The 21,890-nt window shown below is 38.1% G+C and overlaps 1 protein-coding gene across 3 annotated transcripts in view; it reads left to right on the forward strand.

Annotated features, from left to right (window-relative positions):
• The window catches only part of TGFBR3 (transforming growth factor beta receptor 3), a 206,118-nt gene that overhangs the window by 26,751 nt on the left and 157,477 nt on the right, over positions 1–21,890 (forward strand). For all 3 annotated transcript variants that reach the window (XM_077120291.1, XM_077120294.1, XM_077120293.1), the window contains exon 2: positions 681–842. In XM_077120291.1, the coding sequence (XP_076976406.1) occupies positions 782–842 (61 nt within the window). In that variant the 5' untranslated portion in view covers positions 681–781. The remainder of the gene's footprint in view (positions 1–680; positions 843–21,890) is intronic.

A 21,890-nucleotide genomic window follows, 5' to 3' on the forward strand; every position in this document is an offset into this window, starting at 1 on the left:
CTGCCTGCTGAGCCACCGTGGCCCGTCCTACTTTGGGGTATCTTAATTAGATATTCTTTAGGACTGTGGAAGGGATATTAAAGTTAAGCGAACTACCGCAGACTCTTCTGTATAGGAAAAATTTAGAAATGACCTTCTGAATTCTCTAATCCAGTAACCAAATGATCTCAGATGGAGTTGAGAGGCAGGGAAGACTTTTCTCCTGTTAAAATATTGGCGAATGGTTGAATAAGAATCTTTTTTCAAAATTCAGTGTATTTTAATGACATCTTTGCGATAACCCTATGATGTAACATCAGATCAAATCTCTAATCAGAGTTGTGTTTTCTTGCTGGCACTAGGGTATGTATGTATCAAGTACTATTGATTATATTCATGCCACTATATTAACTGGACATATTATGTTACATGTGCACCTTGCTTGTCTTCTGTATTCTTGAAAATTTTGTATAAAACCAAGGATATAAAATGTCAAAATGAAGCCATGTCATTTGCAAAAATATTTGCCTTAAAACTCTTTATTAGGTAAAGGGCCCCTTCTATCCACGCTCTCCTCTGGTTTGTTTTAAGATAAATTCCTTATCATACGCCTTTCAGCGATCCTCAATTTAACTTTAATGTGTGTTTGCTTTTGAAAAGTTTCTGCCTTAAGTTATATTGACATTTGTTTATTTTTACAGACAATTTGAAAATTGGAAAGAGGAGATTTTAAAGCCACTTCTGAATTGCAAAGACGACAACCTGAACAACTGAGTGAGACACACTGTTACAGAAATAAAAAATGACTTCAGATTATGTGGTTGCCATGTTTGCCCTGATGAGTTCCTGTTTAGCCACTGCAGGTGAGTCATGTAATGTAGATTGCACGTTCACGATATTCTTTTGGCGGTATTTTTCCTTAGTCTCTTTAATGTAGAAGAATTTAGGTCACGCAATGTTTATGTGAAACTTGAATATTTGTGCTGTTTGGGAAAATAAAATACTTGACTACGATACAGCTACTTAGTGGTATGTGTTTGTCTATGTTGTATTTTACGAGGCTGGCACTAGCCGTTTTAATGTTGGTGACACAGATACCTAATAAACTTTCAGTTTCGAGGCAGGTAAAGAACAAACATGCTAATGTTCAGTCTCACTGAATTTGGTTACAGGTATAGATTATAGTTATATTTTTGTCCTTGAAATAAAAATTTCAGAGTTTTGTTCTTTTCTTTATTACAAAATAAATAGACCTTCTAGATAGAGGTGACATGCTCAGCTTGGGCTGCTTGAAAGTTATTTAATTTTGCCTGTTGCATATATATATATATATATATATATATATATACATATAATTCTTTTTGTTATGGGAACATAAATATAACATAAAATTTGCCTAAACCCATTTTTAAGTGTAAAATTTAGTGGCATTTATTACATCTACAGTGTTGTACTACCACCTCCACTGTCCATTACCAAAATGTTTTTGTTACCCCAAACAGAATTATGTGACATTTTATTGAGCCTAAATTTTCTCCTAACTTGGAAAGACAGTGTACTTCCTGGAGGCTATTGGGGTATGAAATGGGGGGTGAGAAGAAGCAAATGACTTGTTGGGACCTTGTTGCTTAATTAACAGTATCATGTCCCCCATACCAATATTTTACTGTTTAAGATCAGGCTTATTTAACACATTTGGAAGCTTAAACCACTCTAAAATGTTATAATTTACTTTGTGTCTGTCCTGTATTTAAGTTGTAAAAAACTAATTTGTTGGACCAGTTCTGGAAACTGGCTGGTCTCAACAAGAAATGCATTGACTTGAAAAATGATTAAGCTCTTTGTTTTGGCTATTGACTTGCACAGTGAGATGAGAGTGATAATAATTACCATTTATTGAGTGCACGCTATAGCCAGGTACTGGGCTAAACGATTATAGAATATAAAAATGAATGACAATATTCTTTTTAATGAGCTCATTTAATCATCATAACAACTCTCAGGTAGGTGCAATTATTATTATTATTTTTTACCATTTTATAGATGGTGGCATGAGAAAGGAAGATGTAGCTAGGAAGTGGAAGAGCCAGATTTTGCATCCAGGTTTTACATCTGTGGTTTTAACCTTGGCATTATACTGAAGAATCTGTACCACCATTAAGGCTTCAATACTCTCAGACCAGGGGCCATATGTAGGCATAGAATGAGTGAAAGCCAGTTGACAGAAAGTAGTTTTTGAGATTGGAAAGCAGAATGCTCTCCTCATTGTAAATATCATGAAAGTAACTAGTTTTTCTTTTTTAATTTAGACTACACTGTGTGAATTTGAACTGCCCATTCTCTCTGTATTACTATCTGTCAGCAGTTTAATTTTGTCTCATGATTGAAGAGTTATTTGGCTTTTAAGTTGTGCAGTAAAGCCAGTCTTAATTAAAATTTCATTGAATGGTAGTAGTGAAGAAAAAAAAGGAAAGAAACAGCTTGATGGAAATTTTGCTATTTTGATGACAAAATGTATAATCCTACCTTGTGGGTTTGAGGCAGGGTTTTCTGCTTCCATTAATAAGACAATAGAAGAAGGTACTTCATGGGAAAACAATGAGTTTTGTATGGCCTTGATGTTTTTTTTTTTTTTTTTTTTTAAGGAAAGACAGAGAGAAGGAAGGAAGGATAGAAGGAAGGAAGGAAGGAAGAAAGGGAAACATCTTTAAACATTTTCTTGTTTTATTGTATTCTGTTTCTCCGTTTTTGTTACATGGGCTGGGGCCGGGAATCGAACCGAGGTCCTCCGGCATAGCAGGCAAGCACTTTGCCCGCTGAGCCACCGCGGCCCGCCCAGGCCTTGATGTTTTTAATGGTGGAAAAGTTTCACTTAAGATCTTTCTTTTTTAAGCCATTGGGAAAATATTTGTTCGATTATAAACACACTGAGAGCTTTGTTGAGGTGGAAGATACAGTAGAATTCCAGATTTGCTAACATTAGGCAGCTAATCAAATTTTGGTCTGAAAGTTTGTTGGTTGGTTGCCATTTGTCCAATCTTATTGGACAGATGAATGAAGAAGGAAAAAGAAATGTTTTGTATGTACCGATGACCATTAGCTGTCTTTATAGGCTCAGCGTACTTTGCAAAATGCTTCTGGGGGCATTCTAGATGAGTGGGACTTTGGGAAGGCAGTATAATACTAATGAATATTTATAGACCAATTACTATGTGCCACACCCCCTTCAAAGTACTTTCCATGTGTTCTCATTTCATCCTCATAGCAATCCTGTGAAGTTGGTACTTTATTATCCCTGTTTTACAGATGAGGAAACTGAGGCACGGAGAGGTTAAGTAACTTCCTCAAGGTTGCACAGCTAGTAAATGGCAGATTTAACCATAAACCTAGTTAGTCTGGAGATTGAGCCTTCAAACCTCTACTTTGTGAGGGAGTATTGATCAGAAGGGCAGTTGTCTTGAAAGAAAGGGTTTTGTTTTTAAAAAATGATAACGTGTTTGTTTTGAGCCATCTTTTCCTCTTGAAATATCATTTGTTCACTGTGTCCCTACTAAATGCAAAGCATAACACTAGTCACTTTGGAACATAGAAAGAAATGTAAGATTCATACTTTCTTTTGTATTTTGATTTGGCCTATAAAATCTAACTATGTAATAAAATAATCAGTGTATGGCCAGTGCTAAGTAAAAGCCAGAAATCCTTTGAGAAGTCAGGTGGGGAAGCCCCAGTGGTTTAGAGCAGCCAGGGAGGACTTTTAGAAATGAGAAGTCTTGAGCTCTGTTTTGAACTCGGGAAGATTCTAGAAAGGGGAAGCTGCTGGATGGTCCCGATCGGAGAGCATGTGCTCAGCACAGTGCGTGGCACCTTGGTAACTTGACAGTTTTTTTTCTTTTAATAACAAAGGAGGTTGTTTTTTTGGGGGGGTGAGGTGTTGGGGGCAGAAGTGCAGGGTCCGGGAATCAAACCTGGGTCTCCCGTGTGGCGGGCGAGAATTCTACCACTGAGCTACCTTTGCACCACCCCTGATAGTTTTTAAATGACTCAGTGAACTAGAGAACTGTGCATGTGAATACAGCAGGTGGTCTGTTTGGAAAGAAGAAGGGGGGTAGATGGTGGAAGACCCTGAATGTCAGAACGAGGCTTATGGATTTCATTCTGAGGTTTGGATTCTTTCTTCTTCCATCTCCTTGTAGCCAAAGGTATGCACTGTTTAATCTTAGAATTCAAACTGTGGCTTCAAAAGAGTAAGGGCTGGACAATACGGCCTCATTAGCTTCAACTCAACAGTGCCTGGCACGTAGGCTGACATTTGTCAAAGGCTTATTCTCTGCCAGGTTCTGTCCTCGGTACTTTTCATGTATTAATTTATTTTGTCTTTATAAGACAACTGTATGAGATGGTTATTATTATCATCATCTCCATTTTACATATCAGGAAACTAAGATTCAATTTGGTTAATAATGTGTACAAAGTCCTATAACTAATAAGTAGCAGGGCTAGGTTTCGAACCCAGGTAGTTTGGTTTCACAGACCAGCCCATTCACCATTACACTAGAGGCTCCTCTAGGTAAGAGACCCTCAGTGGAATGAATGAACATCTTACCATGATTGATTAAACATCAGATGAGTAGCCACCAGTGAGACATCCTTTGACCTCTGAGGAGAGGTACTTAGGTCATCATCCATAAGTAATGGACCTTCTTTATTTATATTCTTTATTGACTAAGATGGCATGAAGCTCTAAATCAGTGGAAAGGTATATACTAGTGTTTTTAGCAGTAGAAGGGGGGTGAAGGTAATAAACCATCTCCTTTAGATTTGTGGCCAGGGGAGGGGCAGGCACACATAAAATGGGTCCAAGTTAGATTAATAAGAGCCCGCTGGCTCCGCATCCTGGCATTTGGCTGGTCCTTCAGTCAGAGCTTTTCCCCTCTGCTTGTGGTGGAGGACGAATGAGGTGGGGTCAGCAAGCGGCAGCCCAGGGTTAGTGATTGCTTTGACAAAATTACTTTCCCTCCCTTCCTTTAGTCCTTGGTTACTGTATAGCCTGTGGGGAGAGAGGGCCAGGTTCTTGGTGAGCAGCTCTTGTTAAAGGGCCATAATGCCTCTTCTTTAATTACCTTCGGTTATTACCTTCTAATTTAGGTCCTGTCATTTGATGTAAGAGACCTGAGAAGTATAAAAAATAAGTTCTTGCTGCTGTGAGCTTGAGGTTCCCTAAGTTTTCCCTTTAAAAACTGTTCTGCTGCACACCTTTAAAAAATATTAACTGCTGCCTCTGAGGCTTGCCAGAGTTAGTTAGGGCTCAATTTCCAGGAGCCTTAATAACGAGAAAAAGAGGCACACGCAGAGAATTCAGGGAAATCAGTTTGGATGGAAGGGACGGATTGTCTGTGCTGCACCTGCCTCTGTGCCAGGTCACAGGGAGTGCTACTGGGCGAATGCTGCAGAGATGTGCTGGTGTTGATGCCAGCGGGCTTTCGATGGGGTGGCTATTTCCCTCCTTCCACTGTCTCGACTCTGTGCCCAGATGCCCATGCCCTGCCCATGTAGATTGAGCAAGCACATTTCTTTTCATCTCTAAGGGAATTCCAGGTATATTTAAAGAGATAGTAGACATGTTTTAGTCTGCTCTTTGTTTCCTCCTAAGAAAGTTCTGAACTCTTTCTCCATGCAACAGCAAGCAGAAATGCCAGCTGATTAATACTTGGGTTTAAGTGGGAAGCCTTGGGCAGGGGTGGGGGTTCTAAAAAATAATAATATCATCTTATTTTTATAGTTTTCAAAATGCTTTGTACCTTGTATTTCATTTGCTCCTCATGGCAGTCTCTGGGGTAGGCAGGTATTGCCTCTGAGGCATTTCCTCAGAGGAAGTGAGTGATTTGCGAAGATGGTTCATCTCTTTGTAGAAGCAGAAATGAAACAGACTTCTACAGACAGAGTGCACCAAGGCTTATGCTTTTTTGGTGCAGTGCACCCCTCAGCACCTCTATAAATGACCAGCCAGGCGCTTACTAGGTATTTATTTAATCCTTCCAGCAGCCCTATGCAATAGGCATTTATCATTATCTATGTCTCTGCAATTATTGTTACTGCCTCCATGGCTGCTACTGTACTCATTTAAGAAATGAGGAAACTGAGACAGAAGAAAAAGGTATGAGAAATAAACAAATGGACTTTTATGTACGGTCATGCTAGTGAGTGGCAGAGTGACAGTGACTACAGAGTTCATGCTTTTTCTATTAGGCCAACTCCAAAGGGAACTGACACTCTTCCTCCTGGATTTGAATTAATGGCCTGAAGTGGAGGTGATTCTGCTATAGTTTCATCCTTTCCAGCAACTGAGTGGTCAAAGGCTGTCATTCATGTTGGGAGAAAGGCAGGGTGGGGGCCGGCTGGGGGCTGTCAGCAGGGAAAAAGAGTAAAAGGACAGAGGTGGATAATCATGAAGTTTCAAAGCAAACTCAAAAAGGTCTTCCTTGCCAACCCTAGGTCTTTGGACACAGCTTATTGGCTTGGTCTATGGTTATTATTGTCTTTAGGTGGTGGTTGTAACCACTTTTGTGTTTAACTCTGCCTTTGGATACATAGGGAAAGGGTATTGTCAATTGTGAACCCAGCTAGCACCAGGGTGCCAAGCTTTTTATTTTAAAGAGCAAAGAACTTGATATTGAGAGACCTAGAATGAAGGGAATGGCCTGCTCCCGAGGAGTGTGTTCCCTTTGGGGATGCCATGCACGCCAAGCATGAAATGGTTTTTTTTTTTTTTTCTTTGCTGCTTTTCCTTTAGGTTCGACACAGAAGCAGTGTCTGCATTAAAAATGAGTTTGTTCCTCTAATTTCCTTAACCTGCAGGGACCTGAGAGTATGTAGAGGAATATGATACAATTCTTAATACAAGGTCTTTTTAAAAATTTGCAAGGAGAGCTTATTAATAGATAATTGGGTAGCTTAATATGCATATAATGTAAGAAGGATGCTTACCAAGAACTTGAGTGAGATTATGTGTATAGATTTGGTGTCAGACTAGACCACAGAACTCAGGTTTCTTTCCCTTGTGCATCCTCATTCTGGACTGTATAATTGCCATCTTGCTTTCTGGATTTCTGATTTATTTGGATTATTTTAGGATACCAGTGATGGACTGTTTTATAAACAGTGATCAACATTTCCATCGGAACAGAGGTGTCCGTATGTACCCACACAGCTGTTTAATTGCTAAAAGTTTACACGTTCACACACTTGTATATAGAGGAAATTAAGCTTTCTCAGCTTGTTTGCTTTGATATCTAATCCCTGCTATTGTGGGGGCACCTTGAATCATAGATAGAGCTCTCGGCTCCTAATGTGCTGGTTTTGGGTATTGTAGGAGCAGTGCGTGTTCTGGGAAGCCTTCCAGGGTGTGCGGCCTTCCCTTGGGACTGACCCCATGCATGGGCTGTCGAGGTGCCTGTTCCCATGGAATGAGTTGTCCCCTGGATCTAGATGAGCTGCTGACTTCCATTTTCTTTAAAATCTTCGCTGTCAGAGCAATCTGCAAAAAATTTATCATGAAGTCGAGTATAGTGATCTTTTTGTTCTCTCAGAGGACAGTAAATCAGGCAGAATTCTAGAAGGCTTAAATCTACTCGCTCTTAGAATATTACTTCCAAGAATATTGTGCTTGGGTTGCTCTGGGGACTGAAGCTCAGCTATTCTCTTGCCCTGTCCTGCCAATGCTTAGAAATCTTTTTTTTTTTTTTTGAGAGTTAAAAGGACTGGTTCTTTATTTCAAGAAGAAATTGTGTCAATTTTCAATATCAAAACAGTTGCATTATCAGTTTCTCTTTCTCCCAATCTGCTCCCAAGAGAACCACTCCAAAGGAGGGTACATTTTAAGCCAATAAGCTGCAGGATGCACACCTAACAGACTTCACTTAAAAAGTAAACAAGGCGGGCCACACTGGCTCAGGGGCAGAGTTCTCGCCTCCATGCCGGAGACCCCGAACCCGGTGCCTGCCCTTGCAAAAAAAAAAGTAAATAAACAGGATGAAGTGTGGAAAATCTTACTATCTTCAAAGGGAAATGTGGATTCTTTTTTTTTTAAACATTCATCTTCTCTCTGCTGTCAGTGGAGGGAACGACTTAGTGATAAGTAGTAGTTTTGGCAAAAGGAAAAAGTTCCAATAAATTGGCTTTAAGTTCTCTGCGTTGCTTTCTCTTGTCCTCACATGCCTGAATAACTTAGCCACTGCCCTAGAAGATAGACCAGGAACAGACGAGGGCTGTCCGGGGTTAAAACACCTTCCTTCCTTGCTCCCTGGTGCGCATCCGGAAGGATGCTGTGTCTGTGAGGATGCTTGTGTGTCGCGCCACATTCTCCTGCAACAGGCGTTTCCAGTAGGACACAGCGGTGTGTGCCATCATGGCGTTCCTTACTGAGAGTTTTAGTTACCTGTGCTTGTGTGGGGAAGTGAAATGCTGCACAGCTCTCACCTGTCCCCTTCTTATCCTTTGGAATTAATTAGAGGAAAGAACCATTTATTATCTTGCCTTTTCTATAAACTTTTAAATAATTGCTGTGTTTTAGATTAGAACCCAAATCTCAGGCACTTTTCTAGGTTCTGAGGCACAAAAAGGTGCACTTTGGAGTTAGGACAAATAGTGAGTTTTCCTCCCTCCCTTCTTGTAGTTAAATTGCCTGTTTTAAGTTCCCTAAAGCTCTAATTGGTTGATTTATTGAATAAATATTTATTGAGCATGTGCTATATGACAGATCCTATTACAGGTGTTGGGGATACAGCAGTGAACAAAACAGACATAAGTCCTTGTCTTACATTCTAGTGGGGAGAGATAGACTGGAAACAAAATAAATTATGCATATTTTAGCAGCATCAATGGAGAAAAAGCAAAGGGGATAATCATTGTTAGTGGGGGAGTGAAATTTAAATTTAAAATGAGGGGGAAGGTGACACTTGAACAAAGATTTGAAGGAGGTGAGGGGGTAAGCTAAGTGAAAAGCTGGGCAAAGAGTGTTCCAGGTAGGAACAGCAAGTGCAAAGGTCCTGAGGTGGGTGTTTGCCTGAAGTGCTCAAGCAGTAGCAGGCAGGGCAGGGTGGACTGCTAGAGTGGAGTCAGAGAGTTAACATGGCTGGTGAGAGATGCCTTATAGTGTAGGGTCTTGTAGGCCATTGTAAGGCTTTTCTCTGAATGGATGGAGGTCATGGGACGATTTGAGCAGAGGAATGCTGTGATCTGAATGATGCTTTAATAGGAACACTCTGGTTGCTGTGTTGAGAATAGCCTGTTGGGCAAGGTTTACTGGTGGTACTGGTTGGTGGTTATTGCAATAATTGAGGCAAGAGATGATGGTGACTGGGATTGCTCATTAGAAGGAAGGACCCTTGGGAGTGATATGGTTAGGAAATTAAAAATGGTGATTTTAAGGGGTGCAAGTTTAGTTCAGTGGTACAATTTAGCTGCCATGTGGGACACCGAGGTTTAATTCCTGGTCCATGCACTTCCCAAAAAAACAAACAAAAATTCAACAAATGGTGCTGCAATGATGGGATATTCACATGGAAAAATAATGAAATGTGACCCCACCATACAGCATACAAAAAAAAAAAGGTTGATTTTATGATAAAAAAAAAACCTGTTTGTTTTGGGGAGCAAAAGGTGGGTAAATGTTTATTTTTCATATCAACAAAATACTGTGCCATAACCTAATGGTAAAGATATTTACTACTTAATTACACATAACAGAAAAGGCTGTATCTTAAAATACACAATAACTCCTCAAACCATCTAAAGCAAATTTCTTTGCACTGTGGATATTTGCGCTAGAAAAATCACTGTTTTTAAGTCTGGACCCTTTCTTCTCAGCTTACTTACCCTATTGATTTCCAGTCTAGTCCTTCATTCCTTAAGTGGCCTGTTTTTCAGGATTATGGGTTTTGACGATCTTACCACCTTTTGCAATAGTGCTTCTTATAGTGTTTTAAACTAATGTTTCAGAGAAATATAGTTATTTCCAGCTTTATACAGTAAATAAATGTTAGCTGTGCAAATCCATTTTTATAAATTAAAATACATATTGTACACAAGGAGCATGCTATTTAAACTTATAGCAAATTCTTTTTTTCTGTAAAGAAAAATATGTTTAAATGTGTTTTATACATATGGATGTTCATATGGCTTTGCCTGAAGTGGGATATACTCATTTTGAAAAAGTTGCTTTTGGAGTAGGTAGTTATAAACAGACATTAGACCAATGCTTTCTAAATTATTATGTGCACAATAACCACACAGGAATCTTGTTAGCATGCACATGCTGCTTTAGTAGGTGCTGATGGGTCACAAGGTTTTGCATTTTTTAAATAGTCCCATATGATGCCTCTAGTGCTGGTTTGAGCAGCACACTTTGACAGCATAAATCAAAATTTTTTTCTCAATGCACAAATTGTAATGCGGAACCTACAAACACCTTCTAGAAAATGGCTTACTATGATAAAAGGGAGCTTGGTTTTAGCTTGTCTTTGAAGCAGTTACCTTGAAACCTGTTGGTAAACTCATTTGGGTCAGAGGGACCCATGTGCCAGAGAAGTTGGTTTGAGGGGTCAGTTCCACAGACGCTATTAGCTCTCTGGCTTCAAGTAGCTTCAAATGTGGTCACCTGCAGAGGCCAGGTGCATTTTTGTTACCTGGGGCTACCTCTTGACATATATTATAGGTTTTAAAGAAGGGCTCTACCCCCCTCATTTCTTCCTTTCAGGTACCTCTTTTGCCTTTTTCCATTTCTTCCTTGTTGACTTAGTTGACCAAAGTAAGGGACATTTGTTGTCTTGATGAGGACAGGGATGCCGGTGCAGAGAGCTATGGCCAAGGAGACTGTAGGTCATGGAGGAGGTCGGTGATGATACCAGCTGACCGGGTAAGAGGGGGAGTTGAGGTGGGATAACAAGGGGAGCTCTGGAGATTGGGTACCAGAAGTTAATGTGAGTGACTCGTACCTCATTTATGCTGGAATTGTTCCAGTTTCTCGTTTCTAGACTCCAGGCTTAGAACTTAAAAAAAATTAACAATTTTTACAAGGGAAAAACGTTCCTTTAAGGTTGATATTTATTAAGCGTTTGGACACCATATTTATTGTAAATGGGGATAAGACACTGAGAAAATTCAACCTGTGTGCTTGAAAAGTTTTGTTTTAAAATAGCTTTTACTTGTTTATTTTTGCCACGAGTGGTTTCTAAGGTTTTCAGATCTACTTTCTCAGGTCTTATCACTGCCATTAGGGCCTGTGAATGACCATTGAGTCCAGCCCTGCGGCTCATCACACACCTCAGGTGGTGGGCATTTTGTTTTTGAACTTGAACCCCAAAAGGTCCAAAGGAATGTAGCAGCATTTTTAGTTCTTGTCCCCTGCTAGTTTTTTTCCAGGCGTCCCCAAAATGTGTTTATCTTGCTGGCCATGAATGAGGAGCAGTCTAGAATTCTGTGTGGCATTAGATAGTAAAAAAAAATAGAAAGGTTTCCTACATGACTGAGGTTATGGAGTGGGAAATCTTGAATTATGCAGGGCTCTTTGATTAGGAGAAGAAAAATTTGAGATGGGATTTATTTTAAGATCTATATTTAAAAAAAAATCTCTACCATACTTTTTGTGTGTGTGTGTGTGCTGTGTGGCGGGGTCACATTTCATCATTTTTCCATGTGAGTATCCCATTATTGCAGCACCATTTTTTTGAAAAATTTTTGTTTGTTTGTTTTTGGGGAAGTGTATGGACAGGGAATCGAACCCGGGTCTCCCACATGGCAGGTGAGAATCCTACCACTGAACTACCCTTGTACCCCCCATACATGTTTCTTTAAAACCTATTTTTTTTTTTTGAGTGGAGGTATGGTCTAGAAATAATATCATACTTTTCAGTATCAAATCAAGAGTTTCCATTGAATAGAAGAAAAATGATTTTTAGGGTGAGAGAATAATTTGAACTTCAAGAGCCTGATAATTGCATAATTTGAGAGCAGTGTTTGGCATATTAGAGAGGACCCTGAAGGCATGGCCCACGCAGCAGCCCCACACCCTTTGTCTTCTCAGGATTGCCTGGAGGGTGGCCTTGCTTTCTGTCACCAGGCAGGTCTCAGCCTGGCCTTGGTGGGTGCCCAGAGAGGCTGTCCTCTTCATTTTGCCAAGTTTAATTAGCTCTAAAAATATGCTATCAAAGGCTGTCTGGCAGCGTTTCATTAATGGTACTAGTGAATTCAAAAGCACTAATTAATTGTTTTAGATTATTTGCAAAGCCCATGCTGAAAAGCCTAATGCCTGCAGAAAGTTGGCAGAGAAGCTGCTCAGAGATTAGTTTGGACCTTACACGGCTCAATTGCCTTTTGGAATCGGGCCACGGGGGAGTTATTTTTCTTTTTCTTTTTTTTTTTTTTTGGAGATATGCTCGTGGCCATATTGTTCCTTAAAATCCCCAGTTTACTGACCCAGGCTCTTGCCTGATCGAGCTCCTAGGGACCCATGCAGAGCTAGAGAGTCCAAAGAGCATCACTAAGAGGTTTTGGTTTTTGTGTTTTGTTTTGTGAGAGAAACACAATTACTTAACATTTATTAACTAAATAAATACTTCCCAAGGGCCTCTTGTTAGAGAGAGGGAAGGGAGCTCCAGTCTGATGTGAAACAGTTCAGGTTTTAAGTGTTAAATGTTCAAGACTTAATGTATTTTTTTTTTCTTCTTCAAGCCAAAACAAGTGAGAGTCCTCATATCCTCTGTTTATCTGGCCCAGGCCAGCAAAACATGAAATTTTCAGCTGCTACTGCATTTGGAAAAATGATCTTTAAGAAAAAAAATCTCAATTTGAAATCAAGCACATGCCAATTTAAGTTCAGGGTATACTGTATGCATAAAGAGAAAAGACAGATTTGCATTATTGTGCTACATTTGCATAACTTACAGAATTATTCTATACCTAGAATTAACTCAGCCTGATGAGTTGTAGAAAAATAAACATGAGAGAGATTTAAGGCTTCTTGAGCCAAGAGCTAGTTCAGTTGAATTTCCGCATAGTGCAGACACTTGAAGGTGAAAGTAGAGAAGAATATTCAGACTTATCTCAGAGCCAACTGTTATATAAGGAAACTGTTTTTCTAAGCAGTATATAACTGTTTGAAAACATGCATCCAGAAATCTTCCAATTCCTGGCTCCCACTGACAGGCCTCGGTGTCTTTTTCCCGTCCTGTTGGGCTCTAGCAGCCTGTGAGTAAGTAGTTACATATGAATCCCAGACCAAGCCTTACTTTATTAACATGATTCAAAAGAAAAGAATTCTAATGAAATATTGCAGAGGGCTGTGCTGAGCCATTTCATGATATTGTCAGATCTTCCTGAACTTGAGGAAGACCGAACCAAATCTATTATTTCTATTTATGACTGAATTTGGAATCTATTGGAAGAAGCTTACATGAAACCTCAGGAGAGTATGTCTTGTTGAGGTATTTATTCCTGAGTACACGGTGGCCTCTGTGCTTACTCTGTGTGAGGCTGGCATTCCTGAGGCCCTGGGCAACCTGCCTCTCTCCTGGACCAGCTGGCCTGGAGTAGCAGCTTGAGATTTTTTCTTTGCACCTTTAGTTTTTTAACCCTTTCTGCCTGATGGTCCCTAGGCATCTTCATGAGTTGATATGAACATGGATTTCAGAGCTGTGAGGGATCATGGAATATATTTTAAAAGTTGAGAACAAATCCCTTGAATGTATAAGTGGCTGTGATTTTTCTTTGCTACTTGATGTTTTCAGTCTTATTACACTTTTATTTTGGAAAAGTAGTTCTGGCACAATGTCAAGGCCATATCCTGGTTAAGTTGTGAGATATCACAAATGACGTCATAGCTAGTAGTTAAATAAGACTTAAAAATGATTTTCTTTTATAATAATTAAATAAAATTAAAGGTTATACTAAAATAAACATGGCTATGTGCATTTAAACATGTGTGAAAGGGAGAGAGAAGGGTTAGGATTGCCAGTGATAGAATGAAAAGTGTGTAGAATCTGCAGCCTATCTTGATCTGGCTGCTGTCCATGAACATGGTATACATCTCCATTTATTTAAGTCTTTAATTTCTTTCAGCACTGTTTGTAGTTTTCAGATCTCGTGCATACTTTATCTTATTTATTTTGTAGATAATAGTGTGTCCAAATATGGACAATGTTCATCATGTCTGTTTCATTAGAATTAAGTTTGCGAACCTCTATTTTAGAGCTATAATTCATCTTCAAACTACTCTTCATTGATATGATGAAAACCATATTACTCCCTCCGGTCATCTGGAGAGTGAGTTCAGTCACAGCTATCTAAGACCACTGGGTAAAGTGAGTTATGGCCTGGTTGGCTTTGCTCTAAGTTGTCGGAACTCAAGGCCCAGTGAGTGCTATAAGAAATAAATTCTTCAGCTGAGGCTCAAAACTCATGTTGTGGAACAGGGGATATTCATAAAATCTCTTCCCCGTGGTAAAATGAACATCCTTGTTCTTATGGATCAAAGGTCAGAATTAGGGGATGTCTCAGACCCAGATATCGAATGCTGTATCCTTTTACTGGGTCCTTGGGCTTTGCCAGCGTATTTTTGCTGGAGCAGTCTCTCCAGAGAACCTTCAAATGGGACTTGTCACTAAAGGCTTTTGTAGAGAATTTACTCTACAATTGTGGGTAATGCCTGAGGGCTTTATTGAGGTGAACAGTGGCTCTGTTGGACTTGATCATTATGGGCTCGACAAAGACATGTTAAAACCATAGAGGCAGGATCATGCTGGTTGTGACCTTGAGCTTTGGATCAGACAGCCCAAGATCTGAATGCAGACTTTACCATTTACAGGCTGTGTGACTTCAGTGTCCTCAGCTATGAAACAGAGATATTAATAGGACTTCCCTCCTTGTGTTCTTGTGAGGATTATAAATGAGAGAATATATGTAAATCAGAGGGTCATAATTATTTTAAACAAAACTATTAAATGTAGTGTTTTCTGAACTGTTAGTATGTTGAACATATTTACCCAGTCTTGTAAATTTTTTCCTCTCTCTCTCTCTCTCTCTTTTTCTCTGAATTTAAGAGATTTAGTCAGATGTCTAAAAACTAGTGACCTGGTGCAATCTAAGAATGGCTTAGAATATACAAAAGGAACTTGAGGCAACGTCATTTTAGTATTATAAAGCTAGAGGTAATAGGCCTCCCAGATATTAATTTTGATCTGTGCTTTCAAAATATTCAGGTTTATTTTTTATGCAAAAATTAGATCTGATCCTGAAATATAGTGTTGCAGATAAGATGTATCCTATAAATGCCCGGTTGGTTTATTTTCCTTTTACCCTACTCAAAGCAGTACAAAGGGAATGATGAAGTTGGGAGGAGGTTGTGAATAAAAAGCTTTCTGTTTCTTTTTGTTTTGAAGATTTGAATCTGAGTCCCAATTGTATGATTTATGGAGCTTCTGCTGTTTTATGCATAAATACTGTCAATTATACTTATTCCTTCGACTATTATGGAATGAAATGCATGTAAAGCAGGCAGCAGTTTATGGCACATAGTAGGTCTTCAAAAAGTTAATCCCTGTTTAGAAAATCTGTATATTTAGGAAAAAAAAGCACTGGAACAAACCAATGATGTACTAATGAGCTGGCCGTTAAGCGGTGTGCTCCAGACACAGAAAGGCTGCTTAGGGGATTTCTCTGGGAGCTGCTGAGGAGGTGTTGGCTGACCTGGGCTAGGGTGGGGTAGGGGTGGGGGTCAGGGGGGAGCTTTGAAATGGGCTGTTTAACCTGAAGCTGAAGGGCTAAATCTGGTGGAAAAGGCCTTGCTTCCCCCTGAGCAAATGAGTTGGTCTTTAACTGAAAGGTGGAGGGTCAGAATGTGTCCTCAGGAAAGATCATGTCACTGGATTGGAACTGACTGGGGCCAGGAAACCCAGGAACAATGGAGTGAAACTGAATATAATTTTTCTCTCCTATATAGAACCTCTGGGCTCTGCCCCACCCTAGTCAAAATTGCACCCTCGCCTTCCAACCTAGGTACGCCCAACCTCCTACCCTCACATCTTTCTATATACATTTTTTTCTTGTAACATTTAACACCTTAAACGTATTTATAATTGGCTTACTTGTTTACTCATTTTACTTATTGGCTTTCTTTTGCTCTGGTGTAGCTTTTCCATATGTATGGAAATTCTCAAGTACGGGAGTTTCCATGTCTTTCCTGCTTGAATGTAAGCTTTGAGAGGGCAGGGTCTGTTAACTGATGATTCTCTAATTCCTAGCGCAAGTTGGCTGCTTAATATTTACTGAATAAATCAATAATTATCTTATAACCTATCTCCTCATAAAGTACAATGAAAAGAAACAACTTTGCCAAAATTATAAGTCTGAATCTTAATTAGTTTGCATTTGTTTTACTTTCATATATTCTCTTTTTGGGTTTGGAGGGATGAAGTTATCCCATGAAAAGTGGATGAGAATTCACTTTCTTTTCAGATTCTCAGATAAAAAAGTATCTGAGTGAGCTGTTGGTAGTTGATTTTAAGTCAGGTTCTGACTCCATCACCAAATTGGTATGTAGTCTTTGACAGCAAGAAGCTATTGTTTCTTGGTAAAGATTCTGCAAAGCTTAGCATAGTCCTGTCTTTAGTATTTCCATATGTTGGCTAAAGTGGGATTGGTATATCATTCAGGAGCTGGAGATGAACTCTGTAAACCAGTGGTTCTCAAAGCGTGGTTATGGATTTGAGACCTTTGCAGGGCATCTGTGGGGTCAAAACTATTTTTATAATAATACTAAAATATTGTCTTTTTCATTGGGTTAGTATTGTACTAATGGTAAAAAAGCAATATTGTCTAAAATCGCTGGTGCCTTAGCATGAATCAAAGTAGTACTTCACTGTCCCATGGTTGCAGTAAAAAGAAATTGTCAGTTTTACTTCAGAATGTCCTTGATGCAGCGGTAAAAATTCTCAACCCTCATATATATATCTTTTTAATATTCTGAATGATGCAGTGGAAAGTATGCATGTAGCATTTCTGCATATCAAAGTATGGCTGTCTCAAGGGGAAAGCACTTGTGCACTTGTATGAGTTGTGAGCTAAAAGAGGTATTTCCAGGGAACACCATTTTTACTTGAAAATATGACTGACAGACAAATGATGGTTATCTAGACTTTGGTATTTGGCAGACATTTTTGAAAATGAACGCAATGAGACAGTAACTTCAAGGAAAACAGCTGACTTTTTTGTCAGTGATATAATTTGATTTTTCAAGCAAAATTTAAATTTTGGAAAACCTATATCCATTTACATGATATCGACAGTTTCTCAATAGTTAAATATTTTTCTGATGAGATTAGTAGTGATATTAAGAAATGTGATTTTTTTGATATTGTATAATGAAATATGTCGACATGGAATATTTGCACAACTCAGCCATTATTTTTTCAAATGGTGGATGCATCATGGTATAAAATCATGCCTGGGTAAAAGATCTATTCAAAGTACAAGAGAGACGGTGCACGGGTGGTTCAGTGATAGAATGCTTGCCTTCCATGCAAAAGACCTGAGTTTGATTCCTGGACCATGCACCCTGACCCCTCAAAAAGTGCACAGTACAAGAGAGAGCAATTGATCTTGAAAAAGTTTTAATTATGAAATATTTTTAGACTTAGACAGACATGTGGTAAAAATAGTACAAAGACTTCCTTTGTATTCTTTGCCTAAGTTTGACATTTTACACGACCAGAGAAGACTGATCAAAAATAAAAATTAATCTTGGTATAATATTAATTAAACTGTTTATTTGGATTTCACTGACTTTTCCACTAGGAAATTTTTTTTCTGTTCCAGGACCGAATTCATTGCATTTAGTTGTCAGGTCTCCTTCGTCTCCTCCAATCTGATAGTTCCTCAGTCTTTAATGGTTTTGACAGTTTTGAAGAGTATTGGTTAGTTGTTTTGAGAAATGTCCCTAGTTTCATCTGATGCTTTCTCATGATAGACTGAGGTTAAGCATTATTGGGAAGGATTCCACGGAGATAATGTGCCTTTCTCAATGCATCATATTGGAGGTATGGGATATGATATGTCTTATTACTGGTGATGCTTACCTTGATCACCAGGTTTAAGTGGTGTCTACTAGAGTTTTCTGCTGTGAAGCTACTATTTTTCCTTTTGTAATTAATTGGTATTTTGGGGAGAGCAATAGATTTAATGTAACATGTTTTATGAGAAGTTTATAATATGGTTCAGATTCCATTTTACAACTAACCCTTAAGAAATGAATATTTGTTCAGTTTCGATGTAGTAGTGAAGAAATAGCCACAAGTATATGAGAAGGCTGTTAAAGATATGTCTCTTCTTTCCAACTATATATATGTGAAAGGCCAATTTTCACATATCCTTCAACCAGAACAACGCATTGCAACAAATTGAATGCAGAAGTTGATGTGGAAAATACAGCTGCCATCTATTAAACCTGACATTAAGGAGATTTGCAAAAATATGAAACAGTGCTGCTATTCTCACTAATTGCTGATGCTTTGGAAATAGTTCCTGTGGCCCTGAACCAAAGGAGAACCCATTAGAAGATAGGAAATGAGATCTTAGGAAAAGTTATCTTCTGTTTTGGCAACTTTTAAATACATTCGGCAAAAAGGTATTTTTTTCTGTTTTGATATGGGAGGATTTCCTAGAAGGAAAATGTCTAATCTTATCAAAGGCAGATCTACACCATTCTATCAAAATTGATAGTTTTAAAATCAGGCTCCCCCCCCCCCAAAAAAAAAGCCAGCCCAGCTGGTTAGTAGCCTCAAACTGCAGCATGGGTGATGTGTTCTATTAGCTTAGCTCTACTTTGAGCACCAATGAAACAAGTTTGCCAGAAACGTGAATTAAGTTTCATTACATTACAATGTAGGAGAAAAATGTAATGATAATTCTAACATATAATGTCCAAGAGGCTCCTTTTTCTGTAGCCTTTATAATTTTTCTTTGGTAACCTACAAAGATCAGCTGGACATTATAGAGAATATATGTAAAATTAAAATGACCTTAGCCGAGGACTTTGAACAATTAATTAAGGGAATCTGGGGTTTCTTTTTTCTCTGGTGTTTGCATCTCTCTTTTATGTTGTCAGTACTGAGTTTTTCTTAGAATGAGGGCATACGTTTAGACCAGAAATCTTCTGCCTTCTAGTCCGGATTTCCACCCTCAGCTTGCAGGGTGACTTTGGACTAGTTATTTGATTCAGTAACTTTCAGGAGTTACTTTAGCTCATCTCAGTTTCTTCATCTGTGAAATGGGAACAGTAATAGTATTTACCTCAAGGATATTGTAGAGAATAAATACATAAATACATGCAAAATGCCTTTTAAAAGAGAGCCTGGCACATAGTAAACACCTTGCGATTTTTATTACTGTTGAATGTGGTATTTTGAGAGTAATATAGTAGAAAATAGATAAAAGAACTTTGCAAATGTAGAATCCCTATCCAAATTCAAAGGAATTTTATTTGCCTTTGTAAATCAGTGTATTTCAGTGGTGACCTTAGTAATTGCAAAGTTCTCTCCCGTGTAAAACCACTCACCTTGCTTTCATGAACTCTTCCCCATGTAGGGTGAGGAGTTAGTTTCTAGGGTGCTTCACCAATTGTGAACTAGGAATACTCTGAGGAAAAGAAGTTTAAGGACCTGCTGGTTAGAAAATGAAATAGCTTTGAATTTTCTATGCTACAGTTTTTTATACATGTATATTTAAATCACCTAGAATTTTTATGTAAAGGGATTAAAAAACTTTATTATTGAATTCATAGTGTTCATAGGTAAAAAGGGAAAAATTAGATAATACAGGGAGAAAAAGTATAATTTGGGGGACACTTTTTAAATTGTATAATATAACCTATATACAAAGTAAAGAAAGAAAAAAGCAATAGTTTTCAACAAAGTAGTTACAGGAGAGATTCCAGAGTTTGTCATGGGCTACCATACGATCCTCTCAGATTTTTCCTTCTAGCTACTCCAGAAATATCTGAGGCTAGAAGGAATAAATATATTTTTTTATCATCACAATTGAATTTTTTTTGTGAAAAATAGCATATAAACAAAAAAAGCAATAAATTTCAAAGCACAGCACCACAATCAGTTGTAGAACAGATTTCAGAGTTGGGTATGGGTTATAATTCCATAATTTTAGGTTTTTATTTCCAGCTGTTCTAAGATACTGGAGACTAAAATGAATATCAATTTAATGATTCAGCAATCATATTTGTCTGTTGAACCCTACCTTCTCTGTACAACTCCACTATCTCCTTTGATCTCTTTATCAGGGGTACAGTTTTTAAAAAAAGTAACTGTGTAGTAATCAAATTCCACGGACACTGTCTTAATTATAACTTTGTCTCTGCAGAGGATGGAGCAGATTTTGAACATGCTTAAAAATATTGGCTATTGTATTTAATAGGAGTTATTTTTTTTTAAATAGGAGGTAATTAATTGTCAAGTATTATGATGTTCATCAGGCAAAGGAGACAAATTACTTTGTGTTAACAGGTTAATATAGACTCATTGAAGTAAAAAATTATTGAACTGTTTGCCTGAGGACAAACTTTTTAACTGTTCAGGTTTCTTCTGGCCTGTAATAAGCTCTGGTGGTGAGATAACACAGAAACATCATGTATGTAACAGAATATTGCAATCCTGTTTGCAAAGCTTTTTGACCCAAATTTTTAGGTTTACTTTTGAGTCCCACTGATGAATTAGGGTTCTTTCATCCCCTTTCCCTCTATAGTGGTCTGACTGGTTCATGCTTAATGAATACTGAAGCGTATTTTTCTAGGAACAGTAAACCTTAATTTAGTTTGTTTTTTTAAAAACAATTTATTTATTTTAAAATTGTGGTAAGATATACATAACATAAAAATGATTTTACCCATTTTAAGTGGGTAATTCTTTGATATCATTGGCAATACAATACAATACATTGACACTTTCATCTCTGTCTAGTTCCAGACTATTTTCATCATCCCGAATTAAAACTCATACTCATTTAGCAATCACTCTCCATTCTCTCCTGTCCCACCCCACCCCTGGTAACCACTATTCTGCTTTTAACCACTAGAATTTGCTTATTCTAAGTATTTCATATAAGAGAAGTTGTTCAGCATTTGTCCTTTTGTGTCTGGCTTATTTCACTCAACATGCCTTCAAGGTTCATCCATGTTGTAGCATGTTCAGGACTTCACTTCTTTTTTACAGCTGAATGCTATATTCCATTGTATGGATATACCACATTTTGTTTATCCATTTATCTGTTGATGGACACTTGGGGTTGCTTCCATTTTTTGCCAATTATGAATAATACTGTTGTGAATATCAGGGTGCAAATATCTGTTCGAATCCCTGCTTTCAATGCCTATGAATATATACCTAGAAGTTGGATTGCTGAGTCATATGGTAATTCTATACTTAACTTTTTGAGAAACTGCCAAACTACTTTCCACATCTGCTGTACCATTTTATGTTCCCACCAACAATGTAGTAGGATTCCTATTTCTCCACATCCTTGTCAACACTTGTTATTTTCAGATTTTTAAAATAATACCCATCCTAGTGGTTATGAAGAGGTACCTTTAATTTGCATTTCTCTAATAGCTAATGATGTTGAACATCTTTTCATATACTTATTGGCCATTTGAACATCTATGGAAAATTGTCTATTCAAATCCTGTTTTTCAATTGGGATGTTTGTCTTTTTTGTTGTTGAGTTGTAGGGGTTTCTTATGTGTTTTAGATATTAAACTTTTATCAGATATATGGTTTTTGGATATTTTCTCCCATTCTGTATATTGTCTTTTCATATTCTTGAGAATGCCCTTTGATACAAAAAGTATTTAACTT

Source organism: Tamandua tetradactyla, chromosome 11, assembly GCF_023851605.1.
Source record: "Tamandua tetradactyla isolate mTamTet1 chromosome 11, mTamTet1.pri, whole genome shotgun sequence".
In the NCBI taxonomy this organism is placed as follows: Eukaryota; Metazoa; Chordata; class Mammalia; order Pilosa; family Myrmecophagidae; genus Tamandua; species Tamandua tetradactyla.